The following is a 26,093-nucleotide window of genomic DNA, read 5'->3' as shown; positions in this document are numbered from 1 at the left end:
CACACAGGATTTCTGTTTATACTGTGGTTGCTGTGTGAAGTTGCATCTGTCATGCTACTTAAGACCTTGCCACAGGGGCACCTGGGTGGCTCAGTCCGTTAAGTGACCAACTTCAGCTCAGGTCATGATCTCATGGTTTGTGGGTTTGAGTCCTGCATTGGGCTGTGTGCTGAATGCTTGCTCTGAGCCTGGAGCTTGCTTCAGATTCTGTGTCTCCTTCTCTCTCTGCCCCTCCCCCACTTGTGCTCTGCCTCACTCTGTCTCTCAAAAATAAATAAACGTAAAAAAATATATTTTTTAATAAAAAATAAAAATCTTGCCACAGTGAGGTTCTCAAGCTCAACATGTCTCCACTGGTTCTAGGGCTGGGAGGGAAGGGCCAGCACAGTTGAGCTGAGCTGTTAACGTCTAAGCACTGGGTAGGTCTGAGGGTAACGTGTTAACCTATAAGAGTCTTCTTCTTTGGGGCCACAGGAAGTGGGGAAAGGAGGGGAAGGGAGCCATTCTACTTATCCTTTGTCTTTGTCTAAATAATTTTTTTTTTAATTGCTTCTCTTTCTCTGAGAAAGAGAAATATCCAACAATGAAGAGATTTAGTTAAACCACATAAGGAGGGCTAGAGAGAATTGAAGCAGGCTGTACAATCTCCATATTGGTCCTGGGAAGTCATTCTACACTAGCCTCATGTGTCATATGAGTATAATTCCAGAATCTATTCAAGAGCAGTCCTAAATGGAACCACAGAATTTTAATATACTATTAAGAGGTTCAAAAAAAAATATACCAGGGGTTAGCCAGCAAAAAGAGAGGAAGGGACATTGTGGGTCAAAAAAAAAAAATGTTCACTATCATCAACTGAGTAATTCTATGCATGACACTATTGATGGTCTTTAACATAAATTACCTCATGCAGTTCTCTCCACGGCTCTGTGACACAGGTGCTAGTATGTTCCCATTCTACAGATACCAGGGTAAAAGCAAGACAAGAGCCATTTGTGCAATTTCCCTAGATGGTCAGAGAACCCTGAGGCAAGAAGTCTCTGGGTGCCAAGAAGACCAAACAGAATAAATACATAATGAAGCAGGGTTTTAAAATAATTGGGAATAAGACAAGAAACAGGGCAAGAAAAACATCATGTATTTGATGTTTGAAAATGATTGAAGTTAACGAAAAGTAGGGGTGCCTGGGTGGCCCAGTGGATTAAGCATGCAACTTTGGTTCAGGTCATGACTTCACAATTTGTGAGTTTCAGCCCGATGTCAGGCTCTGTGCTGACAGCTCATAGCCTGGAACCTGCTTCAGATTCTGTATCTCCCTCTCTCTGCCCCTGCCCCACTCAAACTCTCTCTCTCTCTCTCTCTCTCTCTCTCTAAAAAATAAATAAACATTAAGAAAAAAATTTTAATAAAAGAAATAGGAAAAGTAAAACAAATTAGAAACCCCAGAAATAGCAAAAACCCAAATGACAGTCAAAATAATAATAACAGAGTTACTATTTCTTGTTAGCCAAATCTCAGGCCTTGCTCTGTATGCTTTCATGTATCATCTCTCTTTTAATCCTCAAAATAATCCTATGAGGGAATTCTTACTTTTCCTTTTTTTATATGAGGATACTGAGGAGCCAGAGGCTAGGTAAATATTTCAATCACACAGTAGAGTTACATTTTGAGCACAGGCATATAAGCATTGTTCCATCGGACCTCTTGGATATCAGTGATAGAATTAGCATAGTCTGTTAAAGGTGCCTGGGTGGCTCAGTCAGTTGAGTGTCTGACTTCAGCTCGGGCCATGATCTCATGGTTTTGTGAGTTTGAGCCCCGTACCTGCTCTCTGCTGTCAGCACAGAGCCCGCTTTGCATCCTCTGTCCCCACCTCTTTCTCTGCTCTTTCTCTGCTCCTCCCCTGCTTGTGGTCTCTTTCTCAAAAAATAAATAAAACATTTTTAAAAATATTAAAAAAAAAAAAAAGGAAGAGGAGGTTGGCAAGGACCAGAACCATATTAAAACACCAAATTTCCAATCCATTTTTGATATCTAAAAACTGTGATAAATGAGTGGTTCTCATTTATAAATGAGTGGATCTCATTCTTACCCTGTATAACAACAATGGATAGACCCTGTTGAAAACTTCTGTTGGCCACCCATTTTTGGCAAACCAGTCACTGAGTCTGTTCATTTAATGTGTGCTCATTGAAAGCCTACTATATGCCACGCATAGTTACGGGGACTGCAGATAGGATCCATCAAACCAAGGCCCTGCCCTCATGGAGCTTACATTCCCATGAGGGAGCAGACAAAAAAGAAACACTATATTTTACTATATTTTATTATAAAATACTGTTATAAAGTAAATTAATTTCTGAAAATAAGTACAATAAGAAAAAGAAAGCTGGGTAAAGGGAGAGTGTACGATGGGGTGCTATTTCAGACGGAAGTTTTGGTTGAGCTTTAGGTGTATGTATACCATTAGGGCCACATATGTCACGATATTTGAACTCCCAGTTAGAGCGACTATGGAGATACATCATTAAATGCCAAAGATTGAGCAGAAACACAACCTTACATCATTTTGCCAAAAGTAGCTTACTAAACAAGGATACACCGATATTAGCAAGGCTTGTATGATTCCGTTGATCACAAAAAATTTGACTTGAACCAGGCACTCAGTGTAATTGGCCTTGCACTAACCACCTTGGTAATTAAACCTGATCAGTCGCCCCTGTAGTAAAATATGCTGACAAGGTTAAATGGTTTTGTATGATAGATAAAGCTAGCCTAGCTGTTGTCCCTGGAACATTTGTTTTTGCTTTTAATGTATAACAAAGATGAATTAGGACCCACATTTCATTATAATTCAGGAATGTAAGGATGACTAGTATATCTTAGTCTGTAGTTAGAAAAGCATTAACATTTATCTTCTACATCAGAGGGATGGTTCCCACTAATTGCTTATCTAAGAGTCCTACATCTTCTTAAATACTCCAGAGCATTCAGTGTGACTTAATGTAACAATTTCTCTTTGTTTGCCTCTTGAGATGCTTCAAGCTATTAGTTAATGAACCAGAACTCATCATCATTCCTCAGTCTGGGGGAAAAAGTGGGCAGGAGTTACACGGAAATAAGTTCTTTTAACAGGTAAGTTCCCTAGTTTTAAAACAAGTAAGTTTTGCTTAAAAGAAGATTTTAGAAAGCATCAAAACTATACTACTATTCTTTTTAAAATATGGTTCCATTTTTGACTAGGAATGGAGTAAACCAGTTTGTCCTCAAACCTGCTACAGATAAATTAAGAAACCCATTTTCAGGGCCCCGCATTTATGCTAGGGCCCTTTGGCTACAGGTACAGTAAGAGGGCAGGGTTTGCCCAGACCCCCCACCTGTGACCTTCCACAGCCTTTCTGGTCAGAACGGGAGTTACTGACATTACTCCATTTCATTATTCATCTTTCTTCCCACCTAATTGGCTTCTTTCTGTAAATCTTTTAACATTTTAATTTGATCTCTTTTGACATTTCATGGGTTAAAGACTTTTTCCTTTTATTTTATTATGCTTTGGAAAGGAAAAAGAGCATTTTTATTGCTATAACTTGTTTATACAAATTCTGTTAGCGTACTGGTTACAAATTTCAATACATCTACCAAAAGTCCCAAACCAAGAACACTGGTGGTGCCTGGGTGGCTCAGTCAGTTAAGTGCCCGACTTTTGGTTTTGGCTCAGGTCATGATCTCACGGTTTGTGAGTTTGAGCCCTGCGTTGGACTCTGGGCTCAGTGCTGACAGTGCAGAGCCTGCTTGGGATTCTCTCTCTCTCCCTTGCTCTCTACCTATCTCTTTCTCTCTGTCTCTCTCTCTCTCTCTCAAAATAAATGAATAAACTTAAAACAACACCACCACCATAAGTGGGTAACTTAGTTTAAAACAGTCACAGCAGTTGGTTGCCTATTTGGAGTTTCTGGTGAATCTTTTCTAAACTCAAGAGAAATAGGGTTCATTATTTCTTTTCCCAGAACCTTCCAGGCCTGAGCAGAGCATGGCAGGCTTTTTGTAGACTTATGCTAGAAAAGTTATTATAGAAACAAAGCACTTTATATGTGCTTATAAAATAGTGAAAGCTATTTCTTCACTGAGTCTTAAGAAACCAGTGCTTGGGAACAGGAACAGAACTCTCTGACCTGTCCCACCCCTTCATTTCCAACCACTCTCCCTGCCCCTCCCTAACCAATACCATTTCTAGGAAAATGAGCCTGAAGTGCCAGCCTCGGTTACTCTTGTACTCCCTTCCAGAATCAAGACTGAAGGGTTATGGCCTCCTCATTTGAAACTGTTGGAGAACAAGGATTCTTGTCCCCTCAAAGGGCCTTCTAGCTGGATTAAAAATCAAATCGACATAAGACAGATTAACAGGAGAAAATCAAATTTAATGGTGTACATATGAGGAATCCACACAGACGTGGAGATTCAAAAGACAGGCAAAATGACGACTATAAGTCATCCTGAACTAAGGAGAAGAGGGCTGAAGTCTGGGCTTCAGAGGGAAGAATGTACTTCACTGGGCAATAAGTAGAGCAGATGTGTGATAATTAGATATTTGCCCTACCACACAGTTGGGTCACTCAGATAAATTGTATCTCTGGTAATAACCCTTATTCAGGGAAAGACCCTCCAATTTAGGTTCTTCTATGTAGTTACAGGAAGGGCAAAAGTTTCTCTTGAGCCCATAGGGTCTCATTCATCTTCAGCTGAAAATAATCTTCATGTCAGAATGGCCCATATCTGGGGCCAACTGCCTTTGGTTCCTATAAAATTTTCTCCTCATAGAATTGTGACAGTATTGAAATTAGTCATTATCAGGTTTTTTTCCATGTTGAAGTCTTTTTTTTAAATTTGAGTATAGTCATCATTAGTTTTATGTTCCATAATAGTACATATTGGACTTAGAAAGTACATTCACATACACTTTCTGAAAAAAAAAAAATAATTACAGCCCTTCCCTCTCTTCCAAATATCCTGCATAGTAAGGTCAACAAAAGGCACTATAAATTCTCTCAATTGTCCCTGTGATCATAAAGCTTAGTCCAAATGTTAAGAAAGATCCTTGAAAGGTTCATAAGGTAACAAAAGCTTTTAAATAAATTTCCTCATTTTAACTCAATAAAATCTGAGAAATGATGTCAAGAAGAAAAGGAAAAAGCAGCCAAGATATTCTCTCATCAAGCACAGACAAAAGAAGTCGTTTTAGTGTTGCTATTAAGAGAAAAATAAGTTGACATGTATTTTAAAAACTTTTTTTTAAAGAAACCACCAGTAAATTGGAAATATATGTGTTAGAAATCACTACAGGAAACAAAGAGGACTTGATCAATAAAACACATGTCCTGTATATCTGTCCAACCCTGTGATAATTGTTCAAGACAATTTTAGAAGAGCTCATTTCAAAACTTGTGTTTATTTGTTTCTCTGCTTTATTCTATCAAGCCAGAGATATCCTCTAAATAAAGGCTGCTGTCTGTGGAACATTTGGTGGTTGTATCTCTTACACAATCAATAAAGTGTTTCTGAAATGTGTACTGTCTTTAGATCCAGTTTTGATGAGGTTAAAGCTGAGAGTGGAGGTGAGAAAAACCATATGGGAAAAGAACCCATATGACTGTGGGGTCCCAAAGAGGTCCCCCTCAATTACTGTGGCAGAGAGGGTGTTTTTGTTCAAATGAGGCAGGATTTGTTGTGGGATTTGAGTGACAGTTAAGATTTGGAAAGACAGGAAGACAGACATCTTCAGGAAGAGCAGCATTCAAAACAGCAAGAACATCTGGCTAGATTGAAGGAATTAAGAGGAGACAATGAATGATAAAATAGGAAAGAGTTCTTGGATTGTGGAAGGCACTGAATGCTTTTCCTAAATTCTCAGGGATCAAGCACAACAAGAACAGGGAACACTGTGTGTGTGTGTGTGTGTGTGTGTGTGTGTGTGTGTGTGTGTGTGTGTGTCTGCCCCTGAGGGCCACTTGAGCTCTCAGATTTAAATGCTATGGTTAAGACTGAGAGGTTTAGCATCAGACTACCAGGGTTGAAATGTTGTCTGTATAATCTTGGGTTAGTTCCTTAGTCTCATCTTTAAATTGGTGTAAAAAATAAGCCTCTCCTTCATATGAGTCTTTGAGTTTTACGTGGGTCTCTGCATGCATAGTGTTTAGAACAGTGCTTGGCACAATACATTTTAGCTGTAGTTGATACTCTATGAATTTGCTCTTCTCTGCCACTCCTCCTTCCCATTGCCTACGAAATTTATTTTTGAGGCTTTAAGCAGGAGAATGACATGATGAAGGCGATGCCTTAGGAAAATTAATCTGGTAGCAGAGCATGAGGTAGATGAGAAGAAAGGAAGAGCCATTGTTGCAAAACAAGAGGCTTTCCAATTCCAAAAAAACTATCACAGAAAGTCTTCACCAAATAACTTTGTCAGTGCTTTTTCCTACTCTGTTTTTAATTATTTTTGAAGGCCATTATAAGTACAATAGGATACATACTTTTCCATTTGCGGTCAGCATAGGTCTAACAGTGCAGGATAACCCATTTCAACCATTTTCACATAAACCTTTTAAAATGCGTTCTTTGTCAGAGTCTTCTCTTGTAAGCAGAAAACCTTTTGCAAAAATCTTTAAATGAGGAAGGGAATCCAGCCCAGAACTTTCTGACCAGATATCCTACAGTTATGCCCTCAGGACTAAAGTTCAATTTATTTTTTATGTAATTTCCAAAAGTACCAGGAATCCTTTTTTTGTTGCTCAGTGTCACTGGTTCTCAGGAGAACAAGGCAGAGTCTTCATGGTGTACAAACCCTATTCCCTTGTGTTTTTAATTTCTTGTGTGTTTGTTCCCCCAATTTATGTTCCGAATTATGCTATGGTGACAACAGTGTAAAATCTGAGTGCTTGACTAGAAATATCATAGATGGAAAGAAGTTATTGAATATATTACTAAATCTCAGCTAAATAGGTACTTTTCTCAGAGAATCATTCAGCATGTTCTTGAAATGAATTAGGACCTAATGTTTGAGTAACCTACATTTATGTAGTATGTGTAGTCCAATCTAGCTCAGAGAAGTAGACAAACGGGGTCAGATGAGCAGGAATAAACCATATTTCTCTGGTTCTTATATCTACCTACTATTGAAAGTCCTGCAACTCACTACAAAATACTCAAATTATTTATTTTTAATTTTGTTTAATGTTTATTCCTTTTTGAGAGAGAGAGAGAAAGAGAGCACAAGTGGGGTTGGGGCAGAGAGAGAGGGAGAACACAGAATCCAAAGCAGGCTGTAGGCTCTGAGCTGTCAGCAGGGTTCTAACTCATGAACTCTGAGATCATGACCTGAGCCGAAGTCAGACACTTAACCGGCTGAGGCACCTAGGCTCAAATTCTATCTACAGTACCCATATATATCGTCTGCCACCTATCATCTATCTCAAGGCATCTGCCATGTTCTTCTTTTCTTCTTAATCAGTATCATTTGGTGCTGGTGATCTCCACTGCTACTGTGTCCACAGGGGGCCTGTCCTGTGTGAAGTGTGGCACCTCCCCTTCCTGGATGTGCCAATGGAGAAAATAATGCAATTGTCTTGGAAACTTCAATAAGCCAAAGTTCAGCTGTGTAGTATACAGAGGTAGGGAGAATGTAGACTCTCTCCATTTTGTGCTGTGCTTTGTGACATGGACCCTAAAGCAGTATTATGCCAAACCCCAGTGTCTATAGTTAGAACATTTTTAGTAAAACTTGCTTTATCAATTCTTTAAATTTGAAGTCCCCAGCCCAGCCCAGCAGCCAGACTTAAAGACCAGTTTTGACTAATACACACGAATACACCATATTTTTAACCACTCCCATGTGCAGAATTCTCTTTTTTTGAAATGAGTTTCTCCCAATGGATCTCTTAGTCCCTCATAAAAACAGACTCAGGCCATAAATCCTAGATATTAGCTCTGTTTGGGTTCTAGCTGAGACTCCAAATCCATTTATATTTTTTTACTATTCTGCCCTTAAAAAATTGCCATAACATAAGCATTAACCATTTTTTTTTTCTGTTTTAGTTTTCAATCAGTTTTATAGAATTACTAAGTTTGTGGCTATGGTTATGGTGAACATTTGTAGGACTCAGTTGATTTTTGCAACTACATTCTGCCCTAGAAAAGCTGTCTTCTTTGTATCTTAACTCATTTGATTTCATTTTACAGAGAAAATTGCTATGAAGCAAAACTTTCATGTAGACCTTCCAAATGAACTTCAGGATCAATTTATAATGATTCTTGTGTTTTATATTATGTAATAAAATGAAGCAATAGTTGAACTTTTCGAAGAGTGAGAGCTCCTTGAGGGCAGGCCCAATGTTTTATTCATCTTCTTAATCCCATGCTTAGCAATGATACTAAGCATCTCTACATGGTAGAGAATGTATTCAATAAATATTGGCTTCATTAATTACTGAGGACATTAATATTTGAAAACTAGTGAAGTGGGATCTATAGGGCAGGATTGGTTTGAGTCATTCCATTCTTATAAAATGTTTATGCATCTTTGTGACTGTTAGAAGTTCTTACATCCTGCAATGTTTCTTTCCAATATTGCTTCCTCTCAGAAACATTTTCTTTATCAGTCCCAGCTCAAAAATACTTATTTCATTTTTGAAAATATATTTTTCAAAAGTAAAATGATTAAGTCTTTGGTCCTATTAGAAATACCTTGAAGACATTTACCCATGGCTGTAAAATCCTGATGAAAATTCAGTCTTTATTGGATGGTGTGGCGTTAGATGAATGTAATGACCACGTTTACAAATCCATTCTGGGTCTTGACTCTTTCCTGACCTGGTTTGGAAACTTTGTGTAAAGTGCCGTTTTATCTCTTACTAATTCCAAAGATGACAGACACAGGATTTCATTGTCTAGTTAGTGAAAGCTGCATTCTCTGATTAGCTGCCTTGCCCTTTTTGAAGCTTTGATTTATTGGGGCAGAGCAAGCACTGGCTTTTGTATGTGCTGAAAGCAAACCGGGGTGAGGAATAATTTATAGTTCTGTCTTTGCCGCTGAAAAAAAAGTAAAGGTTGCTTTCATTATATTGCTATAGGAACTGCTCTAAAACAAAAGAAAGATACTGTAATAAGTAGAAACCCAAAGAATGACATTGAGCTACTGTTTCAGTTAACTTAAAAAAATTGTTAAAATCATATTTTGAAGCAGATTGGCCCATCTGAACTCTTATCTTAATTTCACAGAGAACAATGTTTCTTCCAATTTGGCATCAGGGCTGTGCAAAGTAGCATTTCTGCTGCTCCCAGGCAAGTTACATTTGCCAAAACAAAGCGTGGGTGGAAGGTAGCAGGAAAGAACTGACTGGTAACACTTTTCACCTGGGAAAAGGCTGCCAAAAAGGAATCAAAATAGAAGCACTGAGGAGAAGGTGCTCAACTGTCCATGGGAAGAAAAAAAAAAAAAAAGATAGCAAACATGAGACATGTCCAAATTTGTTTGGGCTTCCCAGGTTCTTGTTCTTCTGCTTTCAATACTGGATAAAGCCTGTATGTTGGCAAATGATTTCCTATATGATCCTTCTATAAAAAAATATTAGGAAACCTCACAGAACCAGAGTATTTTCTATAATGGAATAAATTCTGGATTTCCCCTTCTGAGCCAGCCAAGAGTTTGTGTCATCAGAACAGTGAATGTGCAAACCCTTCCAATCATGTGGATAATTCCAAATTCTAACCCTGGCTCCAAGAGTCAAGAATAAGTAGGATTTCAGGATCTTGAGTAGGGAGCAGGTGAAATGTAGGAATGAATTCCATTGGTGAATGGGTTGGGGTCAGGGTGGGAGGGCATTCTAAGCTGTAAATAGCAGCAGTAACTGGAGGTAGGAAAGTTCAGGGTATGCTTGGGGAATGGTAAGTCATCAGGTTTAATAACAGGCAACATTTTTAGGTACTTATTACAATATGCCAGATACTAACTCAGTTGTGGAAACAACATTATGCAAAAATACTTTGGTTATCACCATTTCATAGGTGAGGAAACCAAGGACTTAGTGATCTCAGCTGAGCTCATACAGCCTGAGAGTGGCAAAGCTAGTATTTGGCTTTAAGAAGTCAGTTGGGTCCAGAACATGAGCTCCTAACTGTGCTCCTGACAGTGGTATCTGTAACCTTTCAACTTTAACAGAGAAGAGAGCCTTTTTCAGAAGAGGAGAAAGCAGTAGAGAAGTGCCAGATAATCTGGAAGTTGTAGAGCACTCACCGTCTTTTTCTGATAGTTTGTTGGACATCTCCACATGAGTACAGTAGCCACCCTTTAAATCCAACTCACCTAAAGGCAGAGCTCATTTTCACCTCCATCTTCCTGGGCAACCCTCCCCTGGTGGTTGGCAGTATCAGGGTTACATCATCATCATCAGGAACTCATGCAGCCAGGCAGGAGCCTTTGCAGTCAAGGTGTACCCCTTCCCCCCAATCCCTCTCCCCCATGAATCTCTCCTTCCACCCTCTAGTTCCAGTCCAACTACTCTTTTTCCCACCTTGCTAGCCTCACCAGAACTAGTACAAATGCTAACTAACAAACATTCCTTTTTTTCTATCTTCTCCTGGCCCCCAATCCATTTTACAGAGACCAATTAGAACATTTTCAGAAACCGGTGCTCCAATCATATCACTCTCCTCAAAATTCATGGCTTTCTGTGGAAATGCCTGAAGAATTCTTTTAATTCTTAATTCTTTCAATTTTTGAGAGAGGGAGTGCAAATGGGGGAGAGGGGCTGAGGGAGAGAGAGAGAGAGAGAGAGAGAGAGAGAGAGAGAGAATCGCAAGCAGGATCCATGCTCAGTGCAGAGCCTGGTGTGGGGCTCAATCCCATGACCCTGGGATCTTGACCTGTGCCCAAATCAAGAGTCGGGTGTTCAACCAACTGAGCCACCAAGTGCCTTTGCCTGCAGAATTCTGTCCTAGACTCCTCAGCCTGGCTTTCAAGGCCCTCCATGATTAGGTCCCAACATACCTTTCCAGCCCTACCTTCTCTAAGACTCCTTACTGATATTAACTTTCTGAGATCACTGACCAGGCCCATGGCCTGCCTTCCACTTTCTATCTTCTACTCCACTCCTTGTTAATGGAGTGCCTCTTGCCTGAAACACCCCATTCCACTTCTTAAAACCTTTCCTCATTCTCCCAAGTCAAATTAGTTACTCTGCATACAAGCTCCCCCATAGCAATTTGCTTACACTTCACACTTCAGATTCTTCCATTCCCTAAATTATGGCATAGCCTTTTGGGTTTAAGACTTTCTCCCCAGTTACATTATAAGCCCTCTGGGATGATAAGCATTGTCTTACTCATCAGTGTGATTTTATTCCTTAGTAGTAAGTTCACTGAAATGAAGACATACTCATGTGGTTCTGAGCAGAGTCACTCAATATCAAGAGTCTGACATTTAACTGAGCCACACAGGTGCCCCTTGGTATATTCTTCTTTTTTTAATTTTTTTAATGTTTATTTTGTAAAAAAATTTTAATGTTTATTTTTGAGAGAGAGAGAGAGCACGCAAGATGGGGGTTGGGGGGGCAGAGAGAGAGGAAGACACAGAATCCAAAGCAGGGTCCAGGCTCTGAGCTGTCAGCACAGAGCCCGATGTGGGGCTCAAACCACAAACCATGAGAACATGACCTGAGCCGAAGTCAGATGCCTAACCAACTGAGCCACCCAGGCTCCCCAATGTGTTTATTTATTTTTGAGAGAGAGAGAGAGACAGAGTGTGAGCAGGGGAGGGACAGAGAGAGAGAGGGAGACACATAATCTGAAGCAGGCTCCAGGCTCTGAGCTGTCAGCACAGAACCTGCTGTGGGGCTCGAACTCATGGACCACGAGATCATGACCTGAGCTGAAGTCAGATGCTTAACCAACTAAGCCACCCAGGCACCCCAGTATATTCTTAATATGGAATATCTTTCCAGAAAAAAGGGAGATCCCAAATCATTCTCTACTTGGTATAGGGCAAATGTGACAGGCAGACCACGACCCCACACAGAAATAAAATCCATAGGTATTATAACCTACATACACACACAATGTAAAATATGTATGTATGTGTGTGTGTGTGTGTGTGTGTGTGTGTGTGTGTGTATTCCACTGATTGAAATGCAGACAAGAAATGCAAGAAAGTGATATTATAACCCATTTCAATATATAAATGCTCAGTTTAGAACTACAGTGGGGGCCCTGAGTATAAGAGCTGCACATGCAGCCTCATGCAGGTGGGTGGTCCTAGTGACTCAAACATATAAGTGGCATTGCTGAGAAAGTGCCAAACCAGACAATGTACAATCTTCCCTTAATTTACCTAGTAGTTATAAATTTGGAAAATTCCATGCATATTAAAGTCATGCAAAAACATAAATTGTTTTTATGTATAAAATTGAGTTAGATTCTAGGCTCAGACAGTTAATAAACACACGTCTGATCAAACACCCAAAAGTTGTGCAGGATGCAGAACAATTCTTTTTTGGGCAGTTCTGTCATGGAGTATTTAAATCTCTGGCTCCCCCCACATGCCAGTTGCACTCCCCAATGTTAGGACAACCAAAAGTAGCCCTAACAATTTCCCAGAATGACTCCTGGTAGGCAAAATTTCCCCAGTAAGAATCCCTGAACTAGGTCACTTGGTTTATGAAGGAGTAGACTCAAAGAAGATAAGTGAATCACCAAAGTTGACTAAGTATAACCCATGTCTCTTAATTACTAATCCAGTGCTAATTTCTTAGGTATATTTATACAAATATAGGCATACATATATATATTACATTTATGTATATTCACACACATGATGGTATTTGCTTTGTCGAAAACCATCCAGTCAGGGTTTGACTAAACCCACGTCATAAAAGATGGTTCTGATATTTTGATTAAAATTAGTTCAGTCATGCTGCTTAACTAAAGTAAATAGTTCTGTATGTAAACATGGACTAAGGGCAGGATAGTGTTACATTTCCTGGTTATTACAGACTCTTCCATTTCTAATCATATGGCTGGCTAGATAATAAGACCATCTTTCCACTGAAAGCAACAACTTTCCATTGAAAGTAACTGCAGAGTTGGGGAAGTCCCCAAGACCATCCTTCTGATACTAATTTCAAGTTTGGGGCTCCCCAAGATACCCATAGGTTTGATAATTTGTTACAAGTACTTACAAGATTCACTGAAAGCCATTATATCCATGGTTATAGTTTATTAATAAAAAGATACAGATTGAAATCTACCAAGGGCAGAGAAGAGAAGAGTCTAGGAAAGTTTCATATATGAAGCTTCCTTACTCTCTCCAAGTTTAGTCATGGATAGAGCAAACTTCTCCCAGAATGATGTGTGACAATATGCATGGAGTATTGCCAAAAAGGGAAGCTCACCTGAGCCTTGTGGGGCAGAGTTTTTATTGGGGCTCAGTTTCTTACACATGGTCGATAGCCTGTGTGGCTCACCCCTCCAGAGCTAACACTGAGTAACTCAGGGTCCCCACCCTAAATCACATCGTTAGACTACTGATGTGACCCAGGACCCTTAGGTAAACCAAGGCATTCTTATCAGGCCGTACATTCCAAGGGCTTAGAGATCACCACCCCAGAGCCAAGAGCAAAGGCCAGACCTTTCTTTGACTAAGGTTAATTCTTTACTATACAACAAACTAAGATGCTACAAAATAGTTAAAAGCCTTCTTTTTAATAACATCAAAGCACTGACAACAGAATTATTACGCCAAAATTAAGTGAAGGTTGGACCCAGAGAGGCAAGCTATCTTTGAAGCCATGCCTGCCTTGAGGACAATTGTATGTCCGGTTCATTTGTCAAGCTGACCTTAACAGTGTGGGGAACCGGACAAAGCCCAAGATGAGAACTGGAAACAGCAGACCCTTCTGCCCATCATCCTGGAAACTTGAAGTGAAAGGGTAAATCAGAAATATTCACCTCACACCCTCGTCTGAGAGAATGCAAAGATGTTTACCTTGGCACCAAGCAGTGATGGAAGGAGGGAAACGCGAGATGCAACTGCACATTAATGCCAACCAAGATTTGCAGGCTAAATGCCCGGATTTGCAGTCCAATGAAACCCAGGCTGTGAATTTTGTTTAAAGTAGCCTTAAGTCAGTAGTGTGTGCAAACATTTGGAAGAAGTAAATTCCAATCCCCTCTGGAGGAATGCACCTTTATCATAGACCTCAAAGAATTCTCACAAATGGTTTTCTGAAGGAAATGAGCATCTTATAGTAAAAGCTGTCTAATCACATAAGGAAATGATACACAAGAATAGGAACCAGACCCAGACCCACAAATAAATACTTCAGACATTAGAAATATCAGTTGTTTTAGATAAAACAACTATGCTTCCCATGCTTAAGGAAATCTAAAACCCCAGTTACTACAAAGAATATTAGGAAAGCTTAGAAAAGCATATTGACACCTTAGAATATTCCAAGACTTGAGCCTCTTCACATAATACTCGCATGCACATAGACAATAAAGAGAAATCATTGATCTTCTGGAAATGTTTATAGAGCTATGGTGAGTTAAGTTGGCTATAGTCAAAAGTACATTCTGACTTTGACCATTCAAACAAAAAAAGTGGAAATTTTATGATTTATATTACTCAGTGCTAGTTTTTGAAAATCTAAATACAGTTGTGCCTCACTTTAATCTGCCTTATTTTAAACTTAAAATAAATTGGGTCTACCATTTATTAGCTATTTGGCCTTGGGAAAATTATTTGATATCTTTAAGTCTAAGTTTTCTGGGTAATGAGGATAATAATAGCAGCTGTTAGTAAAATGAGGGTGAGAATTGTATTGACTTCCCAAGGAGCAAAAGGCACAATGAATGTAAGGTGCTTAGCACACCTGGCGTGTGGTCATTGATCAGTACAGACTGGCTTCTTTTTAAATAGGAAAATGCAATGTTCATTTATTATTATGTTTTTATAAGTTTATTTCTTAGTTTTGAGAAAGAGAGAGAGAGAGCACAAGCAGGGGCGGGGCAGAGAGGAAAGGCAGAATCCCAAGCAGGCTCTGAGCCATCCATGCAGAGCCTGATGTGGGGCTTGAACTCGCAAACTGTGAGATCGTGACCTGAGCTGAGAGCAAGAGTTGGCTGTTTTACAGACTGCTTAATTGACTGAGCCACCCAGGCGCCCCGGAAAATGCAGTGTTTAAAAAAAGGATAAATTATGGGTCAACCAGTCACTTGACAAGAGTGTACAATAGGGTGTTCCTTTAAACAGTCTACCTAAGACACACGGATTAAAATATTCCTCTACTCCTGAGGAGATTTGTCTGCCACAGGAACAGGGAGGAGAGCAGCAAAGACCACTGTTTACAAGTCTTTACCTTGTCGGGACATTGTAGTCAGCCAGCTCCAGCCCTGCTCCTTTTCACCTCTCCCTTCCCTCTGATTCCGGTGTCTTTCTACTCAGTGAACACTGAAAACAGTCGGATACATCTTCAGCAAAATAGCACTTTGGACACATGAAAACTGTTGTATTATTTTTCTCTGTTGTTTAAGTTGAATAAATCAACTCATGTAAACTATGCATTTGGTCAGGGTTTTCCAAAACTGTAATCAACACTATTTTAGAACCCATGCATGTTTAATTATATCTCACTTAAGTGTGGAGCCTGAGGAAGACATTTCATGGAGTGATGGCCTGACTAATGAACTATTCTGATTCATTTAGAAGATTAATTTCCTGTTCCTACTTATGTTTTCTAGTACAGTCTCATGCCTGCCTTCATGCTTCCAGGGGTTGAAAGAAAGAATTTGCCTGTAGGCTAAGTCCACCTACTGCCTGTTTTTATAAATAAAGTTTTATTAGAACCTAGCCACAAATAAGTATTCATTTTAAGTTTCGTTGAAGGCTTGCTGTCTTGGTATAATCGGACGGTTGTGTACTTGTGACAAAGACCTTGTGGCCCATAAAAGCCTATGTGATTTACTGTCTGGCCATTTACAGGAAAAGTTTGCTAACCCCCTGCTTTAAAATGTTATTATGCAGGGGCACCTAGGTGGCTCAGTCAGTTAAGCATCTGGCTCTTGATTTCAGCTCAGGTCATGATTTCACAGTTGTGGGATCCAGCTCTGAGTCAGCCTCTATGCTGATCATGAAGTCTACTTGAGAGTCTCTCTATCTCTCCCTCTGGCCCTCCTCCACTTGCTGTCTGTCTGTCTGTCTTTCTTTCCCTAAAAAACTAGTAAAAAAATGTTATTATGCTGCTGATCATGTTTACCTGGATGTCTTCTCTCCCACCTCTTGTCTGTCTGCCCTCTCTCTCTTGTTCACTGTGCTAAAGCCACACTGGTCTTCCAGTTCCTAGGAAAGGTCAGCACCAAGACCTTTCCTGCTGCGGGAATTGCTACAGGATATTGGCTTGGCCTGGACCAGTTTTCCTTTCAGAGCTGACCGCATCTCATCTTTCATGTTCTGGCTCATGTTCCCTCCTCAGAGAAACTTCCCTAACCAGCCGCTCTACCTAAATAGTCCTTCCTCACACACCAAGCTGTTCTTTTTCATATCACTCTGCTCTTTGCCTTCAAAGCACTGACCATGATTGGAAATTACATGTTTGTTTATTTATTTACTTGTTTAAGGCCTCTATTCTCTCTTGTCTGTGAACTCCATGAGTGAGGGACAATGTCTGGTTTGCTTACTACTCTATCCCCAGAGCCTAGCACATAGTATATGTTTAATAGTTAATTGCTTAAATAAATTAATAAATGGCAAACTTGTATGTACATTGACCCTTTTATCTTGCAGTTCGGATTTTCTCCTTCAGTAGTGTACCTTGCTCAGATAATATTTGTTATATTTTCTCTTCTTCACTCCGAATTATCAAAGTCATACTACACTTAAAATTTTCTCTCCCCTTGGGGGTAATTTCTCGTATAGCTTGATGCCATCTGCAGACTTAATGAAAACTATTTGGTTATTTATGTGGTTAGGAGCAGAATGATGAAGACAGACTGTACTGACTCCTTCACTGCCTTTGGGTCATTTCAGTAATAGGAACACTGAGTCTTTACAGAGAATGTATCAGCTGGTTCCTGAAATGAGAGGCTGGAAATAGTATATTGGAATGTTAATGAATACCTTGTAAATTGCATAATGTTTGTTTCTGGAATATTTGTGTGTTGATGCCAGTATGCATTTTGATTTCTAGAAAAGTCTTGCCATAAGCCAAAATTGATTACACTTATATTCTCTAATTATAAAAATTTTCCTTTAAAAACTGTCTGCAGTAAATGCCTCTTCAGAGCAAAATGAGATGCAGCAGAGTAAATGAAAATCCTTATGCAACGTACCAATTATGGCTCTGATTAAACTGTGTTTCTGTTTCGCAGTGATGGCCTTACCGAAATGAAAGCTTTGCTGTTGCTGGCTCTACTGTACACATCTCTTAACCTACCACTCCGTCAGTCCAGCCTTTGGCTAAAATCCAATAGCTCCTTAGCAAATCAAGGGCACTTTCCAGAGTGGGAGAGAATATAGAGCCTGTAGGTAGGGCCAGTAGTTCTCAGAAGGTAGATCACCCCTGGATTTACCCTGGGTTTACTTGAGAGCACACTTTGGGAACCCCTGGTCTAGAAGAGCAAAAAAATCGCTTTAATTCATCAAACAGTATGTGAGTGTTTAAAACAGATGTGTCTACTGGGTATTCATCCAAAGCTAATCCTAATGGTGGATTTTTTTGAAAATATTTTTTTTTTTTTTACAGCTTTACACTACTCAGTATGGGGAAAGGTCGGTGGTATCTGGCACCAGATACAGAAAGTCATTTGATACATCTCTTTCCAACTCTGTGTTCAGTGACATCATCTTGATGGCTTGAAATCATCCACGGTAGCAGAATTTAGAGCATGGAATTCAGACAACCGCTACAAATCAGGGCTCTTTTTGAAACTCCCATCCACAGCATGGATTGTTAAGTGTATATCCATGCAGCACTGGGAAGAACCGTAAGTAATGAGCCTTCAAGGTAAAATCTGACATTTCCTTGCAGGAGCATGGTTGTGAATTGGAGGGGTGTGGGGAATGAAATTAGTAAATATATCTTTTTGGCAAGGAAATGTCAAAGGAAATGGTGAGGTTAAAATGTTCTTCAGCAGCTTTTTAAGAAAGTTGACAGGGCAGGGAGAAGAGAGTATAGTATAGAATTTCAGTGGTGGGCTTTGGAATCAGATACACCTGGGACAGAATCTGGCACTCTCACTTATTGGACGTGTGATCTTGGGAAGGAGTCTCACCGCCACAGATTTTAATTTCCTTATTTGTAAAATAGAAATAATGTGTTCTTACGAGGCTCACATGAGAAAAGTAATTTAAAATCTGGCACAATATCAGACACATAGTAAATTGTTACTTTCCCTCAGGAAAGGTTAATTATTACTACTACTACTACTACGATTATTATTGGTGTTATTGGTATTAAGTATGTAAACAAATATTTACTGAGTACCTTTTATCACACCCAACACTCTGCTGACACCATTAATAAGTTGTGTAAACTCAAGGAGTTTACAGTGTAATGGTGCTTTCACATTTTCTAACCAGATTGCAAGAGGGAGAATTGAAAGGTATTTATTTAAGTATGTATGCTAATACTTTGGAGCATAAATATTTACCAAAAAGGAAGTAGACCAAAAGAATTAATAGGATTATGAACTAAAAAGAACTGTAGTTATGAAATATAACATAAAGTGATTGCTCTTTCTTATCACGCTTTGGCAATAACTGAAATAATTTCTTAGGCACTAGAATACTTTGCAAATACATAGAGGATAAAAATCCTCTTGTTTAAACAAGGGAAAATGTTAATATATGATTTAAAATGATTAAAAGTGAGAACTTCTTGTTTCTTTTCAAGATAATATAGAATCTTGTTATGTAACACAATGTGAGCTGGAGTATTAATTGCACGCCAAGTTAAAACACTATTTAAGGTATAGTTCTTTTATTTTTTATTTTTTAAACGTTTATTTATTTTTGAGAGGGAGAGAGAGACTGAACACCAGTGGGGAAGGGGCACAGAGAGAGGGAGACACAGAATCCCAAGCAGGCTCCGTGCCATTGCCATCAGCACAGAGCCCCACGTGGGGCTCGAATCCATGAACCACGAGATCATGACCTAAGCTGAAGTCAGATGCTTAACCGACTGAGCCACCCAGTGCCCCTCGTTAAGGTATAATTCTGTAACAAGGGGACTATTTGTATGGTTTTCCATTCTTTCGATCAGTGTATTGACTGAAATATTTATGTACCTATTATTGACAATAGTTAGAGGGGTCCTTTAACATATAATTTCACGAAGATATAAAGATAATTCATTCAGAATGTCTGAGTCCACCTTCTATAAAGAGGATGCCATTATTTTATTATATATTTTTTAAAGGTTAAATATATACATTGATGATACATACTGAGTGGGGTTCAGATGTCAAAAATCATGTTCTTTTTCATTAAATATTAGATTATCATTCTTATATGGGTATTCAAAAGAGGGGTCTGTTTTGGATTGCTCCCCTCCTGTATTGTCCAAATCCTCCTTATGTCCTATGTCTGCTTCTTATCTCACATGATTCTGGACCAAGAGTATAAGCTTTTTGTTAAGGCCACCTGGATTCTGTCACACATATACTGTGTGATTTGGGACAATTTGTTTAACCTTTTTGAACCTCTTTCCCCCCTCTGTGAGATTGCTTAAATAATAGTTCAGTTTCACAGAGTTGGTGTGAAAATTAATTAAGATAATGCTATAAAATACTTTGCATTCTGCCCAACACATGGTAAACACTCAGTATATAGTGATGAGGTTTGTTTTTTCTCTCCTTTCAGGGTTCTTATTATTAGTTGCAAATTGCCTCCAGTCAATGAATATGCAAATGTAACTGTTCACTTTAAGTGCAGTCTTTATAGAAGTTTTTCCTTCACTCTGCTCTATAAAATGCCAGCTGCCTGCCTTACTGAAAAACTGTAACTTAAAAATTGCCTCTTGCCATTGTTAGACCCTGTTGTAGCTCCCTCTCTAACCCTGCAAATTCTTCTTTAGTTGGGTACTTTCTCCAGTCCTGGGTCCTCAATTTTGATGGCTGGGGTTTCTTGCTAAGGGACTTTTCCTCCTTTGGCCTTAGATTAAGAATGGATGTCCACTGCATAGGTTCTAAGACTCTCTGAATCACAGCATTAAATATCCCCACTGTGTTCCAGAAGCACTTGGAAGAAGAAATAAATCAGAAGACTTTAAAAATTAAAATGTATATTCTCAGCTGCAGAAGCTTTTATAGAGATGGGAGGCAGAGTGGATGGAGATGATGAAATTTAAGTCAAATGGCAAAAATTAAAGGAGAAGTGAAAAGTTTGGGTATAGTCAGGAAGAGGAGAAGAAAAAGTTCAGGCAACAATGAAAACTTCAATCCCAGAGTATGTGAAGGGCAGAGAAAAGAGAAGAATGATTTAAAGAAGAAAAGAAGGAAAATGAAGATGGTGCCAGGAAGGGTTTCAGGAGGAGGGAGTAACAGAGGATATGGCTCCACCCATTAAAAGGCTCCAGGGAAACAAAGCAGTGAGCTGTTGATGTCAGCTCAACTGAATCGCAGATAGGATGGGTTCTTGTGAGGGGTATAATTTTTGAAGCTATATATACGCTTTCTCCTTTGCATTTCCCCTACAATATTCTGGAGATCATTCTTTGCCTTGGAGAGGCTGAAGACCATTATAATAGGAACACAAAGGGGGAGGAGGGATGTAGAATATATTGAGTTTCAGTGGGGATGGGGCTATTGGAGGTGGGGTTGGAGTCAGGGAGAACAAGATAAAAAGAAAAGCAAAAAAGTAAAGCGAGAAGGTTTTAAATTAGCTTCTGAAATCTGAATTAGAATTTTGCAAGAGGGCACATTTAAAAGCGAGGCTTTTTAAGACAGGAATTTTCTGATTCTTTTAATGATTGTTAATGTATTAAGGCCTAGTGGACTTGACCACAGAGGTACATTTGATGGAAGTCCCTGCAGACAGAAGGAAGGGTCTGAGTTGGGTTCCTGTGAGAAATCCTGGCACCTTGTATGACCTGGAGGAGGCGGGGAAGTTTTTGCTGGCTCCTGAGGAGGGACACCAGGGATATGGTGCTGCCCCTGGAGTGGGAGGAACTGGCCTTGTGGCTGAAAACTTTGGGGGAGAGTCTGGGCCAGGGATTGGATGGACATTGTAAATGCACCTCTGATGTTGTATAGGTTAATGTGAACCAGGCTGAAAGGGAACAGCCGTAAATGCACCAGACTCCATCATTGCCACAAAACCTATGAGGACAGCAACACAAACCTTTGGCTGCTTTCTAAGTGGCATTTAGAAGAATGATGGAAAGGCCCACGATAATAGATCAAACTTCTTCATAATGATATTTTTTGAGCTGATGGGTACTCGTTTACCTAAAAGAAGTTTTCTAGATTTTTACATAGCTTGTGCTTCAAACATAAATGTCTGAAAATACAAAGGACGTAATGCATGAGATCCAGCCGGTGCAGTGGAAAAAAGAAGTTACCTTAGGAGAAATTCCAGAGTATATCATAAGAGTAAAGCATGTAGTTTATATATAACACGTGAGAGTTTTGACTCTTCAAAAGGTGCCACATTTTTCTCTTTATAACTGGACAAAGATTTAGTTGCCAGATCACCCAGACATGCAGGTGTATAAAAGCCATAGATCCTCATCCCAACCCCACCCTACCCCAAGCTGCATCTGTGATGAGAAAGTTGCTGGGGATAAAGTGTAAGTGATGAGAGAGAACCATTAAGCAGGGCCAGCCATGAGATATTTCCTATGTACTCTTCCATAAAAATGTTAACATCATATGTGAAGGTGATGAAAGATGAAGAAGAAAAGAAGAAACAACTTGAAGTTGGAATAAGTCATAGCTTATTCAGACATTCTCATGTGTTAAAGACAGAGAAGGGTTGACTTAACAGCCATCCTGCTCAACAAGTATTGTTTGCTAGTGAAAAATGAGCATTGGTGAAGGAAAGATTCATTCACCCGTCGGGTTTGACAGGGCTCTCCTTTCAGGGGCACAAAAGCACTGGGGCTTTGATCCATCTGCTGAAACTGCCCAAAAAAGGAAAGACAAGGAGAAAAAGCACAAGTGTAGAACTACAGCAGTCTCATTTGTGAATCAGTTGACCACCCCCTCCCCCCTAGGCAGAGATGGGCACCTTGCTGTTTCTGGTCACTGCAGGGCTGTAGGAATTTGATAATCATTAGCTGTTTCCTGTTCACTGGACTGGATGCAAAACAGATTCAGGAAAGGGTTAGCCACCCACCTAATCTAAGACTCTTGGGAGTTAACACTCATCCAGACAGTAACTTTCCATGAGGGCTGCTGACGTTTGTGTTTTTTTTGTTGTTGTTGTTTTTTGGTTTTTGGTTTTTTTTTTTTTTTTTTTGGTCATTTTGTTGTTGTTTGCTTCGTTTTTGTTTTTGCTTGGTTTTTTGCTAAGTAAATTATGTGGCTCGTGTTTGTAGGATTTGGTAGATACCCAAGTGTGACAGGTGCTTCTTTTGTGTTAAGCTAGGATAATTTGTTATATGAAGTGGCCCTGAATATAAAAATGGCCTCGGTTCAACTTTTAAATCAAATATTTACAATTTGAAGTAATTAGTTATTAGGACAATAACACCTGGTAGTTTTGCAGGCATATTTCAAGAACATTTATAGCCATGGCTCAATGACATTTACTGAACTCTGTTAGCCCAGTTGCAAATAGTTGCCTGCTCTCACTCTGCTGACTGAAAAACTAAGGCAGAAATGGTAAATTACCTGCTCTGGACTAGTGGCTTAGTGGCATGGGTAGGATTAGAGCACAGAGAAGCTGATCTGGTCCCAGGGATCTGGCCTTTGAGGCATAGCAGAAGCTGTGTTGCAAATGCCAATCCCTGTTTGCCATTATTGATACTGGGAGAAATCTGTGACTTTAAGGGTATGATGATGTTGCTTTCATAAATACTATTTACCAGGTTATTTATTCATGGGTTAGAGACTATTTGTGGGTCATAATTGTGAATGAAGCCATTGGAGCTGATCTTGCTGTGATGATTCATATTACACTGATGCATGGGAAAAGAGAATCAATACAAGCAAACCTTATTAGTAGAAGAGGAAGCCAAAACTGAGCTGACAGTGCAGACAGCTTCTAGAAATTAGAGGATTTGCCAGTTCTTTACTGTAGGCCTGGCAGTCTATTAGGGAAGCCTGGGAGCAGAGACAGGGAAGGGCATAAAATAGAGCTGCCTGTAAACAGAGCTGATTTCTCCTTTGCAACAGGAATAACTGATGTTATTATGAGCTAGAGGACTTGAGAGAGAAGCTTGCATGTGGATAATCTGCATACTCAAATGCTTCACCATACATGCATTACATTGAAGGCCTTTACTTTATTCTCTTATCCACCTATAGAGAAAACCTGAATGCATTATCAACTCAACGGTAATTTCATCTAACTGTAAAACATAAAGATATTTATTGGCAAAACACCTCACAGGGGTGTTTTGTAAGAAAAATGAAGGCCATCTGTGCTAGAGTCTCTAGGTAGTACTTTCTTCTTTTCTTTTGTTCTGCAGAATTGCACTGCTTTGTACTCTCTCACTTTCAGCAAGAAAGCAATTTTGTAAATGGTGCACTCAGATGCTCTGATGAAGTTATAACTGATAAAGGCACTGAGACGAAGACGCTGCAGTGAAAAATGGGGCACGTCAGAGAAAACTGATTCGTAATCATAAAATGCGGTCAAGGTGGCATAAAGTGGTATGTGTATCGCAGGCTGTCACTTGCCCACTTCCAGGTTTGTCCACAGCCTAAGGGAACTATGTCTTGTCAGAAATGCTTGTGGATGCTAATCTGTCAAAACTTGTTCAGTGTCAAATTGTATCAGAGGGTTCAGTCTCCTTTTGGACTTCAACAATCACTTACTAGTTCCATTATATCTCCTTTGGTCAAATGAACTTTCATTTAAAAACTGTCAGGGTTTTCTCTTATGTCTCTTTCCCCAGGGAACTGGGAAGGTAAGCTTCTTCTTAAAGCCACATGTACTCTTTACTTCTTTTTATAGTGATCTCATATATCTTTGATATAAAACTCTAGTCACTTACCAGAAAACATAAAATCCAGAACATTCCATTCCTTCTGTGGCCCTTTATCTAATAGTCATTCCAGGCCGGGCCAGTGATTTTCTCTTCAGTCATGGAAACGGACTACTTTACCTTTCCTACTGTGGATTCTTCACAAGTGCTGCTCTCCGGCCTGGGGTGCCTTTTGTCCCCCTCCTTCCTTGCGTGCACGTTTCTCTTTCCCTTTCTCAGCAAATTAAACTCTCCCCTAAGATTCATTGTCCAACAGATCTTTGCAATTTCTTACTACTTGAGACTTTCTTTCCAGACAATATTTTATATTAAATAACAAGCAAATTGTCTCATGACAAAACATCTAGAAATTATGAATGAACTTTTTTTTAAACCTCCCCTTTAAATGCATAAATGAGTTCGCAAAGCATAATCTTTAGCAAGTGAATGAAAAGCTATATCTGGCACTGTAGCACCTACTTCTATTGCTCTGTGCGTGTGCGTGTGTGTGTGTATGTGTGCGTGCATGCATGTGTGTGTGTGCATGCGTGTGTGTGTGTGTGTGTGTGTGTGTGTGTAGGAGGATGGGCGCCAGTAGTCATGATAACCTAGGGATCCAGGGATTTATTTATTTATTTATTTATTATTTTTTTTTATTTTTGGGACAGAGAGAGACAGAGCATGAACGGGGGAGGGGCAGAGAGAGAGGGATACACAGAATCGGAAACAGGCTCCAGGCTCCGAGCCATCAGCCCAGAGCCCGACGCGGGGCTCGAACTCACGGACCGCGAGATCGTGACCTGGCTGAAGTCGGACGCCTAACCGACTGTGCCACCCAGGCGCCCCAGGATCCAGGGATTTAGATTGTAACACCATAGAGGGATGGATGACAAGGCTTGGGACCTATAAGAGGAAGGAGCTGGAACTAAGACCTATGTCTAAAGGTGGGACTTGTGAAGGGCAAGATCCTCCATAAAAGTGACTAGAAAATAAATTTGCTCACCCACACAAAGAGACCATGTAGAAGCTGTAAAGCTAAGTCTGGCTTCAGGGGGACAAAATCTTCCCTAGAGAATTTCATAATCATAGGCATCTCATCTCATGGGTTTGTGATTCAAATATATACTATTCTGATGATTCATGAATTCACAAGCTGAGAATAAACATGAAAACTAGGTATAGGTCAGTGAAACCATGGGTAAAACACCCAGCCTAGGCCACATAATTTTCCCAGAGCAATAGACATGCTGAAGATGAGCTCACAATCTAAAATTACAAAATATTTAAGGAAATTATTTGCCCTGAACTAGAATCAGCAAAGACAGTAAACAAACAGCAGGTTCATGACCTGAAGAAATTCAGATGTTACATTTATCTATTAGACTTTTAATGGGTATATTAAAATGATTAAAAGGAGTATAGAAAAACATGACATGGAGAGGCACCTGGGTGGGTCAGTTGGTTAAGCATCTGACTGGCTCAGGTCATGGTCTCACAGTTTGTGGGTTTGAGCCCCATGTCAGGCTCTGTGCTGACAGCTCAGAGCCCGGAGCCTGCTTCAGAGTGTGTCTCCCTCTCTCTCTGCCCCTTCTCTGCTCACACTCTGTCTGTCTCTCTCTCTCAAAAATAAACATTAAAAAAAAAAGAAGGTGACATGGACAGTATCAAAGAAACAAATAGAATCTCTAGAACTTTAATCATTTAAATAAAAACTCAGTGATTATATTAGATAGAATATTAGATACTGTTGAATGTGAAATAATGAACTGGAAGATAGATGTGAAAAAACAATTTTGATGTAACTCAGATACAATTATAGATAATATGAGCTAGAGATAGACATAAACAATAGACTAATTGTTCTAAATATGTCTAGCACAAGTTCCAAAAGGAAGAAATAGTTTAGAATTTCCCTTAAAA

At 39.6% G+C, this 26,093-nt stretch overlaps 1 protein-coding gene across 4 annotated transcripts in view; it reads left to right on the top strand.

Annotated features, from left to right (window-relative positions):
• Positions 1 to 26,093, top strand: part of UBE3D (ubiquitin protein ligase E3D) — a 234,012-nt gene that overhangs the window by 160,639 nt on the left and 47,280 nt on the right. Inside the window, exon 10 of one of the 4 annotated variants that reach the window (XM_078447114.2) lies at positions 10,211 to 10,313. The exons of 2 other annotated variants lie outside the window; for them this stretch is intronic. In XM_078447114.2, coding sequence (XP_078303240.2) covers positions 10,211 to 10,276 — 66 coding nt within the window. In that variant the 3' untranslated portion in view covers positions 10,277 to 10,313. Of the gene's footprint in view, positions 1 to 10,210; positions 10,314 to 26,093 lie in introns of those variants that run through there. One more of the 4 variants, XM_078447111.2, reaches the window with a different exon arrangement.

The sequence above is a fragment of the Panthera onca genome, chromosome B2 (assembly GCF_046562875.1).
Source record: "Panthera onca isolate mPanOnc1 chromosome B2, mPanOnc1 haplotype 2, whole genome shotgun sequence".
Taxonomy (NCBI): domain Eukaryota; kingdom Metazoa; phylum Chordata; class Mammalia; order Carnivora; family Felidae; genus Panthera; species Panthera onca.
The sequence above is the reverse complement of the archived record's forward strand: the minus strand, read 5'-3'. Positions and strand labels throughout refer to the sequence as shown.